The sequence below is a fragment of the Salvelinus namaycush genome, chromosome 18 (assembly GCF_016432855.1).
Source record: "Salvelinus namaycush isolate Seneca chromosome 18, SaNama_1.0, whole genome shotgun sequence".
Classification (NCBI taxonomy): Eukaryota; Metazoa; Chordata; class Actinopteri; order Salmoniformes; family Salmonidae; genus Salvelinus; species Salvelinus namaycush.
Window position 1 is genome coordinate 42,016,230 of NC_052324.1, and position 24,675 is coordinate 42,040,904.

General features: G+C 42.4%; 2 protein-coding genes across 2 annotated transcripts in view; both read left to right on the plus strand.

Annotated features, from left to right (window-relative positions):
* wdfy3 (WD repeat and FYVE domain containing 3) overlaps window positions 1–1,299 on the plus strand; it is a 107,882-nt gene extending 106,583 nt beyond the window's left edge. Inside the window, exon 43 of the mRNA XM_039013013.1 lies at window positions 1–1,299. This exon is cut by the window's left edge and continues 57 nt beyond it. Within this exon, the coding sequence (XP_038868941.1) occupies window positions 1–64 (64 nt within the window). The 3' untranslated portion in view covers window positions 65–1,299.
* Window positions 1,300–6,865: 5,566 nt separating this feature from the next.
* The window catches only part of cds1 (CDP-diacylglycerol synthase (phosphatidate cytidylyltransferase) 1), a 51,893-nt gene continuing 34,083 nt past the window's right edge, over window positions 6,866–24,675 (plus strand). Inside the window, exons 1-2 of the mRNA XM_039013835.1 lie at window positions 6,866–6,938; window positions 7,044–7,144. Of these exons, the coding sequence (XP_038869763.1) occupies window positions 7,085–7,144 (60 nt within the window). The 5' untranslated portion in view covers window positions 6,866–6,938; window positions 7,044–7,084. The remainder of the gene's footprint in view (window positions 6,939–7,043; window positions 7,145–24,675) is intronic.

Consider the following 24,675-nt stretch of genomic DNA (forward strand, 5'->3'; position numbering starts at 1 on the left):
CTGTCAGAACTGTTACTATAACCTGCAGCACGAGCGCAGCGCTGAGGACGGATGCAGAAACTAACCAAGGTCCTTGGTCCCACACCACTACAGCGGAAAACCTATGTTGTACCCGTTCTCTCTCTCGCACACCCCCCCCCCCCCCCCACACCTCCCCTAAAAATACCCCACCTGTGCACCCCTCTACACACACCTGTCCAGTAACCACATGTAACGCACTGACTGACATAGACTAAAAGGGATCACCGATTTGAACTGTGGCGATTGTTTCCGTAACTGTGGTAGTTAGTTTAGTATGAAGACGACTGGGGGGGGGGGACACGGACGGACGGATGTATAGAAAAAGCCTATCAAATAGAGAGAGAAGAGTGTGAGGAGAGGAGGAGGGTTCGTTAACAATCTCATTTCTCGCTTTCTTTCACAGTCGCAAAATAAAACGCTGACCCTCAGCTCCTTCCTCCGTGTATCACCTTTAGATCTTAGAGACCAACAGGAAGGGGAAAGTCCTTCAGTTCAAAACTTGTTTATATTGTAAATACTTAACATTGACCTTTTTAACGAGCAGGAGGGGGAGGGAAAAAAATAATATTAATGGTTGTTGAGGACAAAAAAAGTAATTGTGACTAATCACTCCCGGCTTTAAAAACTAAAGGAATGTGTGTAATGTTAGTCTATAATGTCACGGAAGCTCAGAGGGAATGAGAACTCTACGTTCCACATGGCACCCTATTCCCTATGTAGTGCACTACTTTTGACCAGAGTCCTATGAGAATAGGGTGTAAAGAGCAGTCCACTATAGAGAATAGGGTGCTATTTGGGATGTGGACGATGATAATGATGGAGGACTATGAATGTTAGGATAATAATAATAAGTGTTTGTGGGTTGACATTACAGTTTCTAGTTATGCAATGACTTCTTCATTTCTTTATATAATTATTATTATTTTTTTTTACAATGTGTGAATTTGATTTGTGAGTTGCCCACAGTGTCAAGCGATTGCCATTAAAGTGAGATTGCGTCATGTTTTTGTTATTTTTTTTGCCAAATTGTTTTTGATATATATCACGTTGTGTAACGCTGAGTAGTATGTATGATGAGCTTAACCGTGTCGATCTTTATCTACCATGCAGGCTTTAGTTTGGAACACGTAACCCCCCCCAGTTTAGGTCCCAGATTATGTTATTGTTGTTGATCAAGACTGGAGAAAATATCAGATCAAATCAAATGTAATTTGTCACATGCGCCGAATACAACAGGTGTAGATCTTACCGTGAAATACTGAATACAACAGGTGTAGATCTTACCGTGTGAAATGCCGAATTACTTACAAGCACTTAACCAACAAAGCAGTTTTAATAAATAAATAAGTGTTAAGTTTTAAAAAATTGTTAAGTAAAAAAAAAAAGGCATAAAAGTAACAAATAATTAAAGAGCAGCAGTAAAATAACAATAGCGAGGCTATATAGAGGGTGTACCGGTACAGAGTCGATGTGGAGGCTATATACAGGGGGTACCGGTACAGAGTCAATGTGGAGGCTATATACAGGGGGTACCGATACAGAGTCAATGTGGAGGCTATATACAGGGGGTACCGGTACAGAGTCAATGTGGAGGCTATATACAGGGGGGACCGGTACAGAGTCAATGTGGAGGCTATATACAGGGGGTACCGGTACAGAGTCGATGTGGAGGCTATATACAGGGGGTACCGGTACAGAGTCAATGTGGAGGCTATATACAGGGGGTACCGGTACAGAGTCAATGTGGAGGCTATATACAGGGGGTACCGGTACAGAGTCGATGTGGAGGCTATATACAGGGGGTACCAGTGCAGAGTCAATGTGGAGGCTATATACAGGGGGTACCGGTACAGAGTCGATGTGGAGGCTATATACAGAGGGTACCAGTGCAGAGTCAATGTGGAGGCTATATACAGGGGGTACCGGTACAGAGTCGATGTGGAGGCTATATACAGGGGGTACCGGTACAGAGTCGATGTGGAGGCTATATACAGAGGGTACCAGTGCAGAGTCAATGTGGAGGCTATATACAGGGGGTACCGGTACAGAGTCGATGTGGAGGCTATATACAGGGGGTACCGGTACAGAGTCAATGTGGAGGCTATATACAGGGGGTACCGGTACAGAGTCAACGTGGAGGCTATATACAGGGGGTACCGGTACAGAGTCGATGTGGAGGCTATATACAGGGGGTACCGGTACAGAGTCAATGTGGAGGCTATATACAGGGGGTACCGGTACTGAGTCAGTGTGGAGGCTATATACAGGGGGTACCGGTACAGAGTCAGTGTGGAGGCTATATACAGGGGGTACCGGTACAGAGTCAATGTGGAGGCTATATACAGGGGGTACCGGTTAGTCGAGGTAATTGAGGTAGTATGTACACGTAGGTAGAGTTATTAAAGTGACTATGCATAGATAATAAACAGTTCCGTTTCTAGGCGTTCCTTCCTGTTAATATAGCAAGATTTATTTGATACCTCCGCTGATCTGTGAGAGATGCTGTCAGGGGGAGACGTTACTAGTGTTTCACCTGAGAGACGCTGTCAGGTGGAGACGTTACTAGTGTTTCACCTGGGAGATGCTGTCAGGTGGAGACGTTACTAGTGTTTCACCTGGGAGATGCTGTCAGGTGGAGACGTTACTAGTGTTTCACCTGAGAGATGCTGTCAGGTGGAGACGTTACTAGTGTTTCACCTGAGAGATGCTGTCAGGTGTAGACGTTACCGGTGTTTCACCTGAGAGATGCTGTCAGGTGGAGACGTTACTAGTGTTTCACCTGAGAGATGCTGTCAGGTGGAGACGTTACCGGTGTTTCACCTGAGAGATGCTGTCAGGTGGAGACGTTACTAGTGTTTCACCTGAGAGATGCTGTCAGGTGGAGACGTTACTGGTGTTTCACCTGAGAGATGCTGTCAGGTGTAGACGTTACCGGTGTTTCACCTGAGAGATGCTGTCAGGTGGAGACGTTACTAGTGTTTCACCTGAGAGATGCTGTCAGGTGGAGACGTTACTAGTGTTTCACCTGAGAGATGCTGTCAGGTGGAGACGTTACTAGTGTTTCACCTGAGAGATGCTGTCAGGGGGAGACGTTACTAGTGTTTCACCTGAGAGATGCTGTCAGGGGGAGACGTTACCAATGTTTCACCTGAGAGATACTGTCAGGTGGAGACGTTACTAGTGTTTCACCTGGAGGTAAATCATCATGGGTTCATCATCTGAAATAGAATATAGAGAATATACACAGTATATGTGTGATAGATTCATCTGTTTTGACCACATCTCATTACTGTATTGCTCTTGCTATGCTACTGTAGTAGCTGTATAGTAGAGATAGTGTATAGCATTACTGTACGGCGACCTCTGCTCTCCCCGTCTAAGTGGATGAGAAAGAGTAGCATTACACTCATTTATACATTGATTCTAATATGGAGATCTATAGAACAGCTGCAGTAGAACTAGAGATGAGACCCAGTTAACCAGAGAGACCTATAGAACAGCTCCAGTAGAACTAGAGATGAGACCCAGTTAACCAGAGAGACCTATAGAACAGCTGCAGTAGAACTAGAGATGAGACCCAGTTAACCAGAGAGACCTATAGAACAGCTGCAGTAGAACTAGAGATGAGACCCAGTTAACCAGAGAGACCTATAGAACAGCTGCAGTAGAACTAGAGATGAGACCCAGTTAACCAGAGAGACCTGTAGAACAGCTCCAGTAGAACTAGAGATGAGACCCAGTTAACCAGAGAGACCTATAGAACAGCTGTAGTAGAACTAGAGATGAGACCCAGTTAACCAGAGAGACCTGTAGAACAGCTCCAGTAGAACTAGAGATGAGACCCAGTTAACCAGAGAGACCTATAGAACAGCTGTAGTAGAACTAGAGATGAGACCCAGTTAACCAGAGAGACCTATAGAACAGCTGCAGTAGAACTAGAGATGAGACCCAGTTAACCAGAGAGACCTATAGAACAGCTCCAGTAGAACTAGAGATGAGATCCAGTAGTGTGTGTTAGTGAGATATAATCTAAAATGTTGTAGGTGTTTTACATCTACTAAGATGAAAGCAAGGTATGTTGTACAGTTGTATCTGGAACGTTTGTGGATACAAGGATCACCTCGATATATATATATATATACTATTTGACTGAGGACGATCTCTGTAGTTGATTGCAGCATGAAATCCACTCTGTCGGTCACAAGAAAAGCGATTTTGCTCGTTACATTTCACTCTTTAGATGTCGTTAGCTAGCTACGTGGCGGCGTACGTTAGAAATAATTATCGGTGTATATGTGGGGACCGTGAAATGCGAACATAGTTTGTCGTCGTCATGATTCGTCATCGATCTCTATCCCTCGTTCATTCGTCGTGTTCTGTATGTTGATGATGCTGTGGGCAACAGTGCATTGAAGTGCTGCTTTCTTTACTAGAACTTCACTTTCTATTTTTACACTTTATTTTTTATTTTACTTTTTTGGAGAGTCTCTTCTGACAGGTAAAACACTTAAAGAGCTGTTACACAAGTGCAGGCAATGAGTAGTTAATGATCGATTACAGTGCGACGACTTTCCCCCCCTCCGTGGTAATATGCACTCTTATTAAGATTGGTAAATCACTCTAGGTATGTACTGTATCATAACAGCCAGCTGATAACATGTCTGTTACTAAGCAACTTCAAAATAAACCAGATGGCTTATTGTTATTATTCATCCGAGTTCATTATTTCCACCTTCGCCATGTACAAAAACAATAACAAAAAAAGTTTAGAGAGGAATACGAATCATGATTTTTTTATCGAATGCAATTTTATGTTGTCAGGCTATCATTTTAAAGAAAAGGGTGCATTTCTTCTCCAGAGTGAAATGAACTGTATAAAGTATTTATGCAAATATTAACTTTCATTTTGTGTTTTTTTTTTTTATGTCAGGAAGTTGTTACGTGTCCTGTGTGGATTAACACAACTGACTTAGTGTCCAGTTGCATTGTACATGTTTTAACTGCATTATTTTTTGTTAATTTGTTTTGTTTTCGTTCATATTTTTTTTTCGACGCATTTGTCAGTCTTATGAGTTGTTTTTTAAGCCATTATTAACCCCCGAAGCGATAGGTCGGTGTACAGTTACGATGGGAGTGCTGGAGATGTGCCCCAACTCTGGGTGGCCTTTTTGTATTCTTTATGGGGAAAAAAATAAGAACTGATCAAATTTAAATAATGTATTATTTTGACGGTCTTGTATTAGACTGCATTACTACAGTATCTAGTGTGCAATCTGTGATGATAGCTGAATGTTCATTGTATATATGTGTTCAGTACAACAATGAGAAGAACCGTAGAATAACCCCTACAGAAACTGTAACAATAATACAATAGATCTGGTCGTATAATTTCATTAAATACTTGCTGTTTACCACCAATTAGAGCTGTGTGTATGTGTCTTTTATTGGAAATGTATGTATGTAAACCAATGCTGCTGTTATGTTGACACACGGTGATCCCAGGGCCATATTTACTTTAGAATGTAATATAAAGGGCTCCCGAGTTGCGCAGCGGTCTAAGGCACTGCCTCCTCGGTGCAAGAGGTGTCACTGCAGTCCCTGGTTTGAATCCAGACTGTATCACATCCAGCCGTGATTGGGAGTCCCATAGGGCAGCGCACAATTGGCCCAGCGTCGCTAGTTAAATAAATGTTAAATTAAATAAAAATATATAGCACTGGTTTATCCTATATCCTGGTTTGAGGGAAGTAAGGGTGTTCTAAATGGAAAGGGGAGATACCTAGTCAGTTGTCCAACTGAAATGTGTCTTCCACATTTAACCCAAACCGTCTGAATCAGAGAGGTGCGTGGGGGGGGGGGGCTGCCTTAATCGACATCAACATCTTCGGTGCCCCGGGGAACAGTGGGTTAACTGCCTTGTTCAGGGGCAGAACAACAGATTTTTTACCTTGTCAGCTCGGGGATTCGATCTAGCAACCTTCCGACTATTGGCCCAAAGCGCTAACTACCAGGCTACAGGGACAAGGGTTCTGCAATGCATCCTTCTATATGGAACCGTTTTCATCCCAGGTGTTCTTAAAAGTATTATTTGTGGGGTGCAAAGGGTACTTTCTGGAACATAAAAAGGGGTTTCTCCTTTATGTTTATTAGTAGAACATTTTGAGAAGAGTAGATGTCCAACTCTTTGGCGTCAGGATTAATCTACACTTCGATAAATGAAAAGCACAATTTACATACACGTTTACTAAAGGTCACGTGATGATAGGCTATCAATGCAATAGTGCTAACAATGCAGTCCTATCTTTGTATTACCATCTGCGCTGTTGTGTCGCCTCTCCCCCACCACTGCAGAGCGGAAGAAGCAGTGCTATTTCAAGCCAGTATTGAGGGGATTCGATTATCATGCTCGGGTTACCGCAGTGATTGCATTCGTTTTGGAACCGAACTGCCTCCCGGGGGTGAGTCAGTTCATAGGCCGTGGCGAAATTGGCTCAAAACAAAAATGAGGTAGCCAATTCTAGACAAAGCACGTGGAGTAATGAGTAGGATTCTGTTTTCACTTGCAAAAGTGATTGCTTATTAAAAAAATATTTTAAAAATGCCTTCCCACTGATTGATTTTATGGAAAATATATGTTGTATAATTCTGGACGCATCATGCTGCTTTATTAACAACATGACCAAGCGTCGCAGATTACTATTCGATTTTAGAGGGCGCTCCTCCTTTACCACATTTGCCGTTTCACGGGACATAAATCAGTGCACCCGCGGTTCACGTTAATAGAACTCCCCCGTTGAGTCAGTCAGAAAGGGACTTCGGATAGGCTGGTCGTTCACCGCAGCGCCACCAAACAAGCTTCCCAGACAACCAGCGACAACTGCGCTGATAAACAAATGCACACATTCGGTTGGGAGAAGGTTCCTACTTTTGTTAATGATCTGTCACAATATACATCAATATTGCAGAAACGGACGGTTATTTCATGGTAGCCGAAAATCCTCGTAACTTCTTGTTTTCTCCAGGGTTGAGTTTTATGTGTTGAGTCAACTATAAGGAGAAAGACATGACTGAGTTAAGGATGAGAGGAAGGGGAGCGGATCCCGACAGCGTTAGTGAAGACAAGGTAAGACACATGACTAAGTTAAAATAGGTGTTTTGTCTCTTGTCGTGTGTTAAAAGTTTTGTACTTGGCTAGCGAGAACGACGGACAACTGACCTCATTCCTTGATAATTACGTTAGCTTGTTAGCTTATGTTCAATATTCAACGTTAGCTAGCGAAATGGCTCATGTGAATATCATGTTGCCATATCTGCATTTATTTCAGAACTTTTTTTTTCTTCTTGTAAATTGCCATTTTAGCAAATAGTGGTATTATATTTGTTTACCTGAAGACTTCCCACATTGCTATCTAACATGCTAGTATTGAGCTGCTAGTTAGCCCTTTATCGAGACTCAGCTCACACAAGTCATTGGACGAAGGTGTCTTCTGTAAGGTGGAGTTCAGTTAAGATCCCCGACGTGTCGGTCTGAAGATTTTACGGTATCATTTACGGTACGGTTTTGGAAGCATATCTTTCATATCAACGTGAAATGCATTTCAGAGGGGGGGAAAAAAGGTTAAATTGACACACACCTTGATAGGGTTAGTGTTACACACGGCCATGTTACAGCGCTGGTTTATGGAAGACAAGAGGCAATTAACCTGTGCTAATTATCTATCTAGCATGCTCAAACGCCTGTGGAAGCGTAACTCGAAGTGTAGTTTCGTATGATGTATGGATCCGTGAAAAACTGCTATAGTAAGTATCTTTTGGGGGGGGGGGTTACATCCTTCGACTCCTTTTGTGTCAACAAACATTCCTCAATCAAAAACCCCCTGACTCATGGAGAATACGTGTACAACTGGTAAATAGTCGCTGGAATTTAAGTCCGATGTCTAGCTAGCTCGTCTGTTCAAGACCAGGGCTCTGGCTGTTAGCCAGGTAGCTAGTTATAACTCGCTGGCTAGAAGGATGGCGTTAGAAGCTAACGTTGTACAGAGCCTGACCTCAGCAGGTGTAGGTGACTGAAATTAAGCTAGCTATAATCAAAATGTGGGCTACTATAAGTTCTCATAACAAAATAACTTTGCTTTACAGAGAGTAGTGAGACAGGATGCAATGAAGGAGACAAAGGAGATACACAGAGAGGTTCTACACAGAGAGAGAGGAAGCATTGATGCAAGCAGGGAGAGAGGTTCTACACAGAGAGAGGAAGCATTGATGCAAGCAGGGAGAGAGGTTCTACACAGAGAGGAAGCATTGATGCAAGCAGGGAGAGAGGTTCTACACAGAGAGAGGAAGCATTGATGCAAGCAGGGAGAGAGGTTCTACACAGAGGAAGCATTGATGCAAGCAGGGAGAGAGGTTCTACACAGAGAGAGGAAGCATTGAAGCAAGCAGGGAGAGAGGTTATACACAGAGAGAGGAAGCATTGAAGCAAGCAGGGAGAGAGGTTGTACACAGAGAGAGGTTAGTAGTACACTGGTTCACAAACTTGGGGTCTGGAACCCATGTGGGTTCCCCTAAAATGTAAATAGTGTCCCATGAGATAATCTTTAATCTTATCAAACACAATTTGTTTCTCTTCAAATTGGTTTAGAATACAGCATTTTAGGATCAACCTGAGGGCCTTTTTACACTGTCAGAATTTACATTTATGTCATTATGTGTTGGGGCAGCCAGTGGGACCTAAAAAAGTGTTGTGAAATAAATAAAGACAATTTTAATATCACCATGTACACTGAACAAAAATATAAAAACAACAACTTCAAAGATTTGACGGAGTTCCTGTAAGGAAATCAACATCATCAGTCCTGACCACTCATGTATGTAGGAAATAAGTAGTGAAACACATTGAGTAGAACTTGTAAAGGTTGTAATGTTTTTCCCCATGAGGTTGTGGCGATACACTGCCATCTGGTGGCGACTAGAAACAATTGCATAATAGGAACTATTAAAAATAAAAAAATATGGTCCTTTAAAAATTAAATGTTAGTGTTTGAAAAAGTCCTTGATTTTGACTGGCCACTGTCTGTATGAGCCCTGGTTATATTTATTAACCAACATGATCCAATCTACTCATCACAAATAGTAGGCTATCTTACATAAGTCTGTAAATGAGATGATGCATGGAATACTTTATTATAAAGGTGTGTTTTTTTTATTTTTTATGGTGAAAATGTGTTTCCTCAAACCTGAAACTCACACACCGCCTATGCATAAGCTAGTGTTTTTTTTTGCTGTTCTTTACTCGTCTTGTTACTCGACAGTTATGGGAACATCTTCAAAGTGGGCTGTACGGACACACGTCATTGCATCCTCGACTTGCATGTTCTGTTAAGATGAATTAACATAATCTAAAATGTGATTTGTCATTCTGAGCACTGTGGGTGGATGCCCTAATCAGGTTACGTATGAGTCAGGTACATTTCTTAAATGTCCAGTAAAATTGAAATGCTGCCGGTCAAATGTCTGGCGCCACATTCTCATAACGGAAACCCCTGGTGTGTGTTTGCGTTTGTACCTCTTGAATGGCCATGATCAAAGTTAAGGTTCAGGTGATCGTGTGGCTCTTTGGGATTAGCTGCCTCTATTGAAAAGTTTGCTAGGCTGTAGTGTGTGTGTGTGTGTGTGTGTGTACTGCTATATAAAGTTAGATTAGCTACGCCTGGCACCAGAGAATGACAGTGGGGGACATCTGACGTGACACCAGCTGAAGTGCTGCCTGGGACAAAACCACACAGATACATAAACATACCAAGGCACTGCGTGATGGACTGGCTCTGGATCACTGGGCAGTGTGTGTGTGTGTGTGTGTGTGTTCACCCTTTTCCAATCGCCACTTTGTCACCATTTCTAAGATAATATAACAGATAAATAACTACAGAGTAGGAGTCCCAAATGGAACCCTATTCCCTATATAGTGCACTATTGTTGACCAGAGCCCTATTCCCTATATAGTGCACTATTGTTAACCAGAGCCCTATTCCCTATATAGTGCACTATTGTTAACCAGAGCCCTATTCCCTATATAGTGCACTATTGTTGACCAGAGCCCTATTCCCTATATAGTGCACTACTGTTGACCAGAGCCCAACAGGAATAAAGTTAGATTTTGGGGGACACCTTCCCAGAGTAAATGTTTTAGTCAAATATTATATATGTTTATGCTTCTTGAGGTCAATTTGCAGTCTTAAAAATGATATGTAATTATGTCCCCCCCCCGGCCCCCCGACCATCTGCTCAAGAATACATTGTCCTGCAGCTGAATCTAGTTGATGATCCCTGCTTTACAGTGTATAACTGGAGACAATAGCAGAATCCTTTTGTTTTTTTATATACGTCAAATTACAGGGTTGCCTACTCTGCTGATACTGACAAACAAGATCAATAGAAATGACTTGTTCATAAAATCGGCCTATGAGAAGGGGAGACACGGATAGAATATGACGTCCATCTAAACGTGAGGAGAAAAGGATTGTTTTTAGACAAACTTTAAGTAGCACTGACCCAACAATGATAAAGAGAGCCGTGCCGACTCACTGGGGATATGGCTGAGGTTCTCCACTAGTGCCAACAAGGCAGGCTATAGACCTTCTGTTGTTCACTCAATTAAGGTGAGAATTTTGAGAACTAAAAGACAGATTATAGAGTATTTTCATTAATGTTCTCTTTACAGCAATAGCCATTTTGTTTTCCAAACTGTTTTACCATGATTTGGATTTTGAAATATTGCTATATACCTGGCTGAGCCTCTACTTCTCACTGACAGTCGCAACTCTACAATAATCAATTTGGTATTTGCTGAGCGAGTAGTCGAGTACTCAAACAGACATTATAGAAAAATATATTTTAACCAGCGATCACATTTTTGTTCAAATACTGAAAACGATTTGGTCTGAATTTTGTCTTTTAAACTTTTAATAAGCTTTGACTCTAGTGTTCCATTTGTACATGTGCATTTTGCGGGACACAACAAAAAAGAAACTAAGCTAATCATCACACAGTTCTGCTCCTTAAATGTCCTTCGGTGGAGTGTATTCATGGCTGCCAAGGGAAGCCAGGCTTCCCCAAAAAATGGACCAACAAAAAAAAAAACATACAAAATAATTTTTATTTAGTCTCTCGGTATGTTTCTTACATTCGGCGTCTTGCGAATTGATTAAATCCCATCTCTGGAGAAAGCATCCGAGCGAACAAAACAACGGCCCTCTGTCTCAGTATGTGTAGAGTATCCATCTGATGCTGTCTGGTCAGAAAGAGTATGACGTTACTACCCGTAGCATTGAATGCAAGGGAAGCCAGCGAGCATTTGGCTTCCCTTGATAAAAAAATAAAAAATAGCCAATCATCGTTGAGCTTAACTTAATGAGCTCCACTGTGAATGGTCTTGGCGCACCAAAAAAAGTGTAAAGGGAAGACGATTTGGCTTCAGACCAATCACATCACAAGCCAAACGTCATTATTGACACACAAAAAAAAAAATTGGGGGTATTGTGTTGGCCACTGCCCTTTTCCTAAATTAGCCATGGATGCAGATAGGGATTTAGACTTGTGTTGTGGTTTTACTAAATTTTCCCGTGATGGCCAATGATTATAACGGCGATTCTGATCCAACCATATATTGGTACATTGTGCCCCTGGCCTGAGAGGATGTTAGGCCAATGCTAATGTTAACTACCTGTATATTTTAGTTGTCACTGTATTAGACTGAGCATAGGGGATTTAGATGATGTTGAAGGCAGTTTCTTTGCATCTTGTGCTAACTCTCAGTGGTTCTAAATCAATAGTTGTTTAGTGGTCTGAAAATGTCAGAAACATTACCTTGCTTGACCATGACGTAGGTCATGTAACTGTTTTGTAGACTTCACCGGACAAATGTTGCTCTCTGGTTTTGTAATGAAACAAATGTGTGGTTAAATTTTATTCTGCCACTGTGTCTTCTTATTGTCTCTGTGTTTAGGTCTATATATCACAGTGTCAAGGGTTGTAATATGGGTTGTAATATGGCTTTTTTTCTGGATTGGCTTCCCGGGTGAAATTAACTAAATTAACTAGTGCTCAACATATGTGGGAACTCCTTCAAGACTGTTGGAAAATTATTCCAGGTGAAGCTGGTTGAGAGAATGCCAAGATTGTGCGAAGCTGTCATCAAGGCAAAGAGTGGCTACTAAAATATAATATATTTTGATTTGTTTAACACTTTTTTTTGGTTACTACATGATTCCATATGTGTTATTTCATCGTTTTGATGTCTTCACTATTATTCTATAATGTAGAAAATATTACAAATAAAGAAAAACCCATGAATGAGTAGATGTGTCCAAACTTTTGACTGGTACTGTACATACATGCATGCATACATACATACAGACATACATGTAACTGCCAGAATAAAGGAAACCCTCGAGTAAATGAGGAATACAAAGTATATTGAAAGCAGGTGCTTCCACACAGGTGTGGTCCCTGAGTTAATTGCAATTAAAATCCCATCATGCTTAGGGTCATGTACTGTATAAAAATGCTGGTCCGGGCCATTATTTTGGCTACCATGGCAACCCTAACCCCAACCACGGGGCACGAGTGGTCACTGAATGGTTTGATGAGCGTTAAAACAATGTAAACCATATGCCCTGCTGGTTACAGTTCTCCCTCCCCGCCTCTGTGTTTTAAGACATGTCTATGGAGATATGAGCGAGCCTTACGACTCTGCATTGCTTAGGCCCTGCATTCAGACATGAATGCTTTCAGACATACTGTCAAGCTAGTAGGTCTAAGATGAAGTTGCCCCCTAGACGCTGATCCTAGGTCCCTTTTTAAAAATAAAAAAATCATTTTCCTCACCACTAGGATTGACTGAGGGGAAGCAGATCCTAAATCTGTGCCTATGGGAAGACCTTCACCCCGGAGTGCAGCTAACACAGGTGTTTAAAACTGACAGCATGGAACTAAAGTCTAAATCAGTAGCTGAATGTGATTAGGCTTCCAGACTATTTCATATTCATTGATGCTGTTTTGTAAATGTCTTCCTCTTCTTTCATTCCAGAACCTTGTGGTTTTGAAAATGTCTTCCTCTTCTTTCATTCCAGAACCTTGTGGTTTTGTAAATGTCTTCCTCTTCTTTCATTCCAGAACCTTGTGGTTTTGTAAATGTCTTCCTCTTCTTTCATTCCAGAACCTTGTGGTTTTGAAAATGTCTTCCTCTCCTTTCATTCCAGAACCTTGTGGTTTTGTAAATGTCTTCCTCTTCTTTCATTCCAGAACCTTGTGGTTTTGGTTTCTGCTCTGCTGAAGGTTTTTCTGCCTACCTGGCAGTCAATAGGCTTGGCCTTTTTTCTCTGGATGTGTCCCCAATGGTACCCTATTCCCTATATAGTGCACTACTGTTGACCAGAGCCCTATTCCCTATATAGTGCACTACTGTTGACCAGGGCCCTATTCCCTATATAGTGCACTACTGTTGACCAGGGCCCTATTCCCTTTATAGTGCACTACTGTTGACCAGGGCCCTATTCCCTATATAGTGCACTACTGTTGACCAGGGCCCTATTCCCTATATAGTGCACTACCTTTGACCAGAGCCCTATTCCCTATATAGTGCACTACTGTTGACCAGAGCCCTATTCCCTATATAGTGCACTACTATAGACCAGAGTCCTATGGGCCCTGGTTGTAGTGCACTGTATAATGCAGTCGTAGTCATTGGCGGCTCGCGACAATCTGAAATAATGTGTTTTCCTCAGTCAGTTGAATGTGCCATTTACTTCATAGAACCGTGGTTACATGAGTTGATGCACCATTTACTTCAGAGAACCGTGGTTACGCGAGTAACCTTTTTAGCGTCTGGTACAAACGGAGCGGTAAAATTAGTTTTTCTAGCGATGGATTTGGCTCTAGATTTTGAATGGTTGGAGCGATTACCAATTATGACCCTGAAAGAGATCCGACTCTCTCAGGTACACATGTATTCCGTTTCCACCTACAAAGCTGTGCACGGCCCGGTTTAGAAGGGAGAGTGATTAATCTGTGTAGAATAACTGAGGGTAATCAATTGATTCTCCACTAACAATGGTAGACTTCAGTGCAGCTTTTGACATTGTCGATTATAGTCTGCAGCTCGAAAAACGTCATGTCTTTACACCCCCTGCTATAATGTGGATAAAGAGTTGTCTAACAGAACAGAGAGGGTGTTCTTTAATGGAAGCCTCTCAAATATAATCCAGTTAGAATCAGGAATTCCCCAGGGCAGCTGTTTAGGTCCCTTGCTTTTTTCAATCTTTACTATCGACATGCCACTTTGACTTTAAGTAAAGCCTGAGTGTCTATGTATGCGGATGACTCAACACTATACACGTCAGCTACTACAGAGACTGAAATGACTGCAACACTCAACAAAGAGTTGCAGTTAGTTTCATAGTGGGTGGCAAGGAATAAGTTAGTCCTAAATATTTCTAAAACTAAACGCATTGTATTTGGGACAAATCATTCACTAAACCCTAAACCTCAACTAAATCTTGTAATAAATCATGTGGAAATTGAGCAAGTTGAGATGACTAAACTGCTTGGAGTAACCCTAGATTGTAAACTGTCATGGTCAAAACATATTGATGCAGTAGTAGCTAAGATGGGAAGAAGTCTGTCTATAATAAAGCGATGCTCTACCTTCTTAACAACACTATCAACAAGGCAGGTGCTACAGGCCCTAGTTTTGTCGCACCTTGACTACTGTTCAGTCGTGTGGTTAGGTGCCACAAAAAAAGGACTTAGGAAAATTGCAATTGGCTCAGAACAGGGCAGCACAGACGGTCCTTGGATGTACACAGAGAGCAAACATTAATAATATGCATGTCAATCTCTCCTGGCTCAAAGTGGAGGAGAGATTGACTTCATCACTACTTTTATTTATGAGAGGAATTGACATGTTGAATGCACTGAGCTGTCTGTTTTAACTACTGACGCACAGCTCGGGACACCCCACAAGACATACCACAAGAGGTCCCTTCACAGTCCCCAAGTCCAGAACAGTCAATGAATATAGGGGAAACACTGGCCTATATCTTGCTATAGCCTATATACTGTAACTGTACCATCAAGTTTTGATTTTAAATAGGATACATTTTCCTCTAGGAAATAACCTAACGATTTGAGTCTACACTAGTAGGCCTATTTGAGTTGCAACAATCAAGTATTTAACGTCCTACTGTAGTAACATTATTCAACAATGATTTAAACAATCTACTAACCTTATATTTGAGTCAACTGTAACCAACCATATTTTGCAGAGGTATCTCACAGCCTTTTACCAGACTGTCATTGTGAATAAGAATTTGTTCTTAATTGACTCGCCTGGATTACAAAAAGTTAAATTAAATTTAAAAAAAAACCTATGCCTGTATTTGGGCAATTCCTCAGTAACAGAATGATTCTGAGACTCAGATTTCACTTTAAAATGTACGCCAAACACAAACCTTTATTCTGTTATCAAAACGTTGCATCTGCACTGTTCAGGTAAATCGGTTTTTAGTAACATTTTCAGTGGAACTTGTTAAAGGTAGTCCTCATAGTTGTGTGGTTTAACTTTGCAATCATTGGTTTTTGTTTGACTTTTTTTAAAGTCTGAGCATCATTCTGTTAATGTAGGATCAGGTCCCCCCGCCCGTGTAGTCTTGGGATCAGGTCCCCCACCCCGCCCGTGTCGTCTTGGGATCAGGTCCCCCACCCCGCCCGTGTCGTCTTGGGATCAGGTCCCCCACCCCGCCCGTGTCGTCTTGGGATCAGGTCCCCCCCAACCGTGTCGTCTTGGGATCAGGTCCCCCCCCCCGACCGTGTCGTTTTGGGATCAGGTCCCCCCCCCCGACCGTGTCGTTTTGGGATCAGGTCCCCCCCCCCGACCGTGTCGTTTTGGGATCAGGTCCCCCCCCCCGACCGTGTCGTTTTGGGATCAGGTCCCCCCCCCCGACCGTGTCGTTTTGGGATCAGGTCCCCCCCCGACCGTGTCGTTTTGGGATCAGGTCCCCCCCCGACCGTGTCGTTTTGGGATCAGGTCCCCCCCCCCCCGACCGTGTCGTTTTGGGATCAGGTCCCCCCCCGACCGTGTCGCCTTACTCATTATTATACAGCTCTTTGTGCTGGGTGTCCCAGTATCTCTACTAATAGACAGCTCTTTGTGCTGGGTGTCCCAGTCTCTCTACTAATAGACAGCTATTTGTGCTGGGTGTCCCAGTCTCTCTACTAATAGACAGCTCTTTGTGCTGGGTGTCCCAGTATCTCTACTAATAGACAGCTCTTTGTGCTGGGTGTCCCAGTCTCTCTCCTAATAGACAGCTCTTTGTGCTGGGTGTCCCAGTATCTCTACTAATAGACAGCTCTTTGTGCTGGGTGTCCCAGTATCTCTACTAATAGACAGCTCTTTGTGCTGGGTGTCCCAGTATCTCTACTAATAGACAGCTCTTTGTGCTGGGTGTCCCAGTATCTCTACTAATAGACAGCTCTTTGTGCTGGGTGTCCCAGTATCTCTACTAATAGACAGCTCTTTGTGCTGGGTGTCCCAGTATCTCTACTAATAGACAGCTCTTTGTGCTGGGTGTCCCAGTATCTCTACTAATAGACAGCTCTTTGTGCTGGGTGTCCCAGTCTCTCTACTAATAGACAGCTCTTTGTGCTGGGTGTCCCAGTCTCTCTACTAATAGACAGCTCTTTGTGCTGGGTGTCCCAGTCTCTCTACTAATAGACAGCTCTTTGTGCTGGGTGTCCCAGTCTCTCTACTAATAGACAGCTCTTTGTGCTGGGTGTCCCAGTATCTCTACTAATAGACAGCTCTTTGTGCTGGGTGTCCCAGTATCTCTACTAATAGACAGCTCTTTGTGCTGGGTGTCCCAGTCTCTCTACTAATAGACAGCTCTTTGTGCTGGGTGTCCCAGTCTCTCTACTAATAGACAGCTCTTTGTGCTGGGTGTCCCAGTCTCTCTACTAATAGACAGCTCTTTGTGCTGGGTGTCCCAGTATCTCTACTAATAGACAGCTCTTTGTGCTGGGTGTCCCAGTATCTCTACTAATAGACAGCTCTTTGTGCTGGGTGTCCCAGTATCTCTACTAATAGACAGCTCTTTGTGCTGGGTGTCCCAGAATCTCTACTAATAGACAGCTCTTTGTGCTGGGTGTCCCAGTCTGCAGGTTTTCACTGGTTGTTTCTCCTCTCTGCAGGCATCACTCAGCGCTACGTCCTAAATGGCACACTCCCCTATGTAGGGCACTACTCTAGTCAAACGTAGTGCACTATATAGGGCATAGTGTGCGATTTACGGACGTACCAAGTGTCTTCTTCCTTCATTAAAGGTGGAGTAGGATTCTCCTCTTTCATGAAGGAAACCACGGACTCCTTGTCTGTCTGAGACCAGATACACGCATACTGAACAAACACACTGAACACAGCACAATGTCACAGCTGACCCCCCCCCCCTTCTCAACCCAGCACACACTGACACACACACACACTCCCCTCCTCATCCCATCTCGCTCCCAATTTATCCTGCTCTCCCTGCTCATTAGGACTGGTGACTGAGCCTCTGACCTTTTCGCTAATTTTAGAGTGCAATCATTCGTCTCCCTCCTTATTTAGGGTGGTTTTAGTGAGGGAAGCCATGGAGAGAACCCAACCAAATCATGAGAAACTAAAAAGGAGAGAGGCCGCCGTAGGCAGACCTGGCCCACAAAATGAGGTGGAAACTGAGCTGCACTTCCTAACCTCCTGACAAATGTTTGACCATATTAGAGACATTTTTCCCTCAGATTACACAGAGAGAGAGAGACTTAATACAGTTTGTCCCAATTGTTTACTCAGTAAAACTGGACCATAAAAACACAATGACCCAAAACTGTAACTCATTTAGCAGAACCAGACACCAAATCTGCATTACTACTGACAAGTGTTGTTCTCTACACTCCGATTGCAATTATATAACAAACATTTGGATAAACCACCTTCACAACTAAAATGTCTTGTGTACAAATGTTTGTTGAACAGCAACACTGTTCAACAAGCTAAGCTCAATTACAAATGTGATCACTTTCTCTCATCACATGTGCAAACACTAATTGTGTAAATGTTCACTTTGCAATCAGATCATGTTGAAATATAAAACTTCATTTGTTTGTTGTTGCATTTGTGTTCCCCTCTGAGTACTCAAACAATTATACAGTAAAACAACAACATCTTGGTCTCTGAAATAGCTTCTGATAGTAGTGTTTTGAATATGTCACATTAGTGTGATCTCGGTTGTCACAAAATGGGATTTTATTTCATGTGTGTGTTTCATTTTGTATGCAGAGTTTAATTTTGAGCAGGGATTACATTATTGTGATGTGTTTTAATTTGATAAGATGTCTGTGGGGTTTGGGGAAATTGAATTAATTAGTACCTTAGATGTCGTTTCAGCAAACGTCTGTTAACATTTGGGAAAAACTCTAAGGAATTTGAAATTATTTATACTTTTACTTTTGAAGTATATTATTACATTTATTTTTGATACTTAACTATATTTTAAACCAAATACTTTTATACTTTTACTCAAGTAGTATTTTACTAGGTGACTTTTACTTTTACTTGAGTCATTTTCTATTAAGGTATCTTTACTTTTACTCAAGTACGACAATTGGGTACTTTTTCCTCCACTGGGTACACCAATCTAGTACCGGGTTGGCCACCCCTTTACCATGACGGGATGCACCTGGTCAGCAACAATGTTCAGATACGCTGTGGCGTTCAATCGTTGCTCAGTTGGTATCAAGGGACTTAACGTGTGCCATAAAAACATTCCCAGCACCTTTACACCAACGCCCCTAGCCTGTACCGTTGACACCAGGCAGGATGGGGCCATGGACTCATGCTGCTCACGCAAAACCTTGATCCTGCCAGCAGCATGACGCAGCAGGAACTGGGATTTGTCGGACCAGGCGATGTTTTTTTTTACTCCTCGATTGTCCAGTGTTGGTGATGGCGTGTCCACTGGAACCTCTTCTTCTTGTTGTTAGCTGATAGGAGTGGAACCCGGTGTGGTCGTCTGCTGCAATAGCCAATCCGTGACAAGGATTGATGAGTTGTGCGTTCTGAGATGCCGTTCTACACACCACTGTGCGCAGCACACTCAGGGAGAAGGGCACAACGCAACACTTCTGGCCATAAAAGGCATGGATTATTATTTTTTTGCGGGTGCATTACGGCCACAAAGGCGATGCCGCAGTGAAATTCGAGGCATTATCAAGTGCTTGTCAAATTGTGAATGAGAGACTGATGAAGTGTGTACAGCCTGTGCAAAAAAAACAAAGCAGAGGTCATGCCTTTCAAGATTCTTTTTTCAAATCATCATTAGTCGCATCATGCAGCCTTACAATGTATTGAAAATCGAAACATATAGACAAGTTTGTAGAACTACAGTTACATTAGTAACTCTACATTAAGCATCTAGGAGTACTTAACCACTCAATACAGAATAGCCGCATGTGCTATTCTGTGTATTCATGTGCTAACTCAGATCGTTTGGAGAAAGTATTCATATTTATATATTCTTCATGTTATAAAATAATACAAAATAATGACACTGAATTCTAAGCAAATCTTGTCTGCTAAATGAACTAGTGTAGCATAGCCACATCAGGACCTAACATAAGGACAACTCAGAGGATGCTATTCTGTTCTTCTGAAATAGACTACATTTTCTTCATATCATGTTTCTTTAGACCTGTCTAAAATAAATCATGGATTTATTGTGATGGTGTAGGCTATATTACATGGATTTATTAGCCTACAACCCATTTTAAAAAGTCTGTGTGGAAGTCAGGAGATGCTAAATGTGTTTTTATGTTAATTAATGGTCAGTTACCGTGAGACCGAACCAGTTATTTGCTTGACAATCGCCGACTGACAAAATGTTATGACGGCCACGGCCCTAGTCAGTCACAGTGGTCTGGTATTCTGCCATTGTGTACTTTTTTTGTTTATGGCCAAAAACATTTCAATTTGTGTAGTTCTATCCAATGTGTCATGTAATAATATTTTTGTTTTCTCTCGTGATTTGGTTGTGTAATGGTAATACTGTCCTGGGGCTCTGTGGAGTCTTGTTTTCAAATCAAGTTTTATTGGTCACATACGCTGAATACAACCTTACCGTGAAATGCTTACTTACAAGCCCTTAACCAACAAGGTAGAAAATATTTGCTAAAATAATTTTATAAACCTAAGTAAAGAAAACAATTTTAAAATATCACAAAATAACAATAATGAGGTTTATACAGTGTGTACCGAGTCAATGTGCAGGGATAATGAGAGATAATGGTAATAATAATATAGATAATATATGTTTGATCAGAGCTCCAGAATCAACTGGCTGAGAGGGGACCCTTCTCTAGGTGATTGTTTTGGTATGGAAGGTTTGGGAATCACTTCCTTTTTAGGTTGTTGTCGGAGTCGTTAAATTCTTTCTGGATTTTGATCATGAGCAGATATTATTCAAATTCTGCTCTACGTGCATTAACTGGTGTTTTTACGTTGTACACGGATGTTTTGGCAGAATTCATTTTTTAGCGAGTCTTGGTTGGACCACAACCGTAGAGGGCAATGAGTTCTATAACTGATTCAAGTATTTTTAGCCAGATCCTAATTGGGGATCTAATTTTATGTTCCTTTTGATTGCGTAGAAGGCCCTTCTTGCCGTGTGTGTCTCGCTCTCTCGCTCTCTCTGGTCAATGTCAAAGGTGTTTATTCCACAGACTCGTGTGACATATATTTTTCTTGGCGTGGAGGATTTTAGCTATCGTTATTTTGAGGGACAATCTTTTCCTGTTTCTGTCTCTCCCTTACCCCCCCCCCCCCCCCCCCCCCCCCAAGCTCTGAACTCTACCCTACTGTACTTCAGCTCTGAACTCTACCCTACTGTACTTCAGCTCTGAACTCTACCCTACTGTACTTCAGCTCTGAACTCTACCCTACTGTACTTCAGCTCTGAACTCTACCCTACTGTACTTCAGCTCTGAACTCTACCCTACTGTACTACAGCTCTGAACTCTACCCTACTGTACTTCAGCTCTGAACTCTACCCTACTGTACTTCAGCTCTGAACTCTACCCTACTGTACTTCAGCTCTGAACTCTACCCTACTGTACTTCAGCTCTGAACTCTACCCTACTGTACTACAGCTCTGAACTCTACCCTACTGTACTTCAGCTCTGAACTCTACCCTACTGTACTACAGCTCTGAACTCTACCCTACTGTACTTCAGCTCTGAACTCTACCCTACTGTGGTACAGCTCTGAACTCTACCCTACTGTGGTACAGCTCTGAACTCTACCCTACTGTACTTCAGCTCTGAACTCTACCCTACTGTACTTCAGCTCTGAACTCTACCCTACTGTACTACAGCTCTGAACTCTACCCTACTGTACTACAGCTCTGAACTCTACCCTACTGTACTACAGCTCTGAACTCTACCCTACTGTACTACAGCTCTGAACTCTACCCTACTGTGGTACAGCTCTGAACTCTACCCTACTGTGGTACAGCTCTGAACTCTACCCTACTGTGGTACAGCTCTGAACTCTACCCTACTGTACTTCAGCTCTGAACTCTACCCTACTGTACTTCAGCTCTGAACTCTACCCTACTGTACTACAGCTCTGAACTCTACCCTACTGTACTACAGCTCTGAACTCTACCCTACTGTACTACAGCTCTGAACTCTACCCTACTGTACTACAGCTCTGAACTCTACCCTACTGTGGTACAGCTCTGAACTCTACCCTACTGTACTACAGCTCTGAACTCTACCCTACTGTACTACAGCTCTGAACTCTACCCTACTGTACTACAGCTCTGAACTCTACCCTACTGTACTTCAGCTCTGAACTCTACCCTACTGTACTTCAGCTCTGAACTCTACCCTACTGTACTTTAGCTCTGAACTCTACCCTACTGTACTACAGCTCTGAACTCTACCCTACTGTACTACAGCTCTGAACTCTACCCTACTGTACTTCAGCTCTGAACTCTACCCTACTGTACTTCAGCTCTGAACTCTACCCTACTGTACTACAGCTCTGAACTCTACCCTACTGTACTACAGCTCTGAACTCTACCCTACTGTACTACAGCTCTGAACTCTACCCTACTGTACTACAGCTCTGAACTCTACCCTACTGTACTTCAGCTCTGAACTCTACCCTACTGTACTACAGCTCTGAACTCTACCCTACTGTACTACAGCTCTGAACTCTACCCTACTGTACTTCAGCTCTGAACTCTACCCTACTGTACTACAGCTCTGAACTCTACCCTACTGTACTACAGCTCTGAACTCTACCCTACTGTACTACAGCTCTGAACTCTACCCTACTGTGGTACAGCTCTGAACTCTACCCTACTGTACTACAGCTCTGAACTCTACCCTACTGTGGTACAGCTCTGAACTCTACCCTACTGTACTACAGCTCTGAACTCTACCCTACTGTACTTCAGCTCTGAACTCTACCCTACTGTACTTCAGCTCTGAACTCTACCCTACTGTGGTACAGCTCTGAACTCTACCCTACTGTACTACAGCTCTGAACTCTACCCTACTGTACTTCAGCTCTGAACTCTACCCTACTGTACTACAGCTCTGAACTCTACCCTACTGTACTACAGCTCTGAACTCTACCCTACTGTAGTACAGCTCTGAACTCTACCCTACTGTACTTCAGCTCTGAACTCTACCCTACTGTACTACAGCTCTGAACTCTACCCTACTGTACTACAGCTCTGAACTCTACCCTACTGTACTACAGCTCTGAACTCTACCCTACTGTACTACAGCTCTGAACTCTACCCTACTGTGGTACAGCTCTGAACTCTACCCTACTGTGGTACAGCTCTGAACTCTACCCTACTGTACTACAGCTCTGAACTCTACCCTACTGTACTACAGCTCTGAACTCTACCCTACTGTACTACAGCTCTGAACTCTACCCTACTGTGGTACAGCTCTGAACTCTACCCTACTGTACTACAGCTCTGAACTCTACCCTACTGTACTTTAGCTCTGAACTCTACCCTACTGTACTACAGCTCTGAACTCTACCCTACTGTACTACAGCTCTGAACTCTACCCTACTGTACTACAGCTCTGAACTCTACCCTACTGTACTACAGCTCTGAGTCATGAGGTGCCCAGTGATGTAGAACTCCCTAACGAGCTGAAGGCCTTTTATCCTCGCTTCGAGGAATTCGACCCTGAGTCTTGCATGAAAGGCCCTGTTGTTCCGGATGACTGTGTGATCTCGCAGGTTAACTAGGGGTGTAACGGTACACATATTCGTACCAAACCGTTTGTTACAGGGACCTCAGTTTGGTCCGCACTGTGAACCCGAATGAATAGATAAAAAAATATATATATATTTACTACGTAAAAACACTATAGGCTATGCCCACTATGCCTCTTGAGTAAATTTGAGCTGAAAAAAAAACATTTCGGGCTATTCCGTTTTAAAATACATTTTGTACAGTCTTAGGGCGCATATCCGCGTCGATAAACCATTCTCGGTGGTTGAGAATAGGGGGTTTCAGCACCTCGTGAAAGTGCTTGCGCCACGTTAGGAACTTCCCTCTTGCATCCATTACACATTACATTATTTACAGGGTAAATTGGTAGTACACGCTCTATATAAGCAAGCCAAAGACCAAGTTTTCAATGAATTGGTCAATGAACCCTGTGTTGCACGTACTTACGGAACAACCCATCATGTTACCCTGGAGACACACCCCCCCTTTATGAGAGTCACAAGTGAGCATCTGACACTGAAGGAGATATAGTGCATTCGTAACCAAGTGGGAATTTACCACATACGACTGGGGAAAAATACAGTTGAATGGTCCCCCGCCGAACTGGTAATTATTAGTGGGAAACTGAGCACCCACTTCTCTCATTCGGTGGCCTTTGATAGCTTCTTATAACAGCATTTTCGTCAGTTAAATGCAACCACAAAACATTTTATTTTTTAAAATCCGGAATCCTCCAACCAGAATTTCTGGAAAACCAGGGAATTTTATAAAAATTTCACGGAATTTTGCAACCCTGACTGTATCTACCTCAAATACCTTGTTATTATCTATCCTAATGCCTAGTCACTTTACCTTCATGTACATATCTACCTCAAATACCTTATTATTATCTATCCTAATGCCTAGTCCTTTACCTTCATGTACATATCTACTTCAAATACCTTATTATTATCTATCCTAATGCCTAGTCCTTTACCTTCATGTACGTACCTGCCAGGGTTTCCGTTAGGAAAATGTGGCGCTGGACAGTTTGACCGGCAACCTTTTTTAATTTACCAGACATTCGAGAAATGTACCGGACCCGTATGTTTTGGATGCGTAACCGGATTAGGGCGTCCACCCACGGTGCTCAGAATGACAGAAATCACATTTAGAATATGGTAATTCATTTAGAATATGGTCATTCAAAAAGCATTTAGAATATGGTAATTCATTTAGAATATGGTAATTCATTTAGAATATGGTCATTTGTATTAACATAAAAGTTTAGGATACAATGATGTGCGTTTCTTCTTAAGGAATTCTA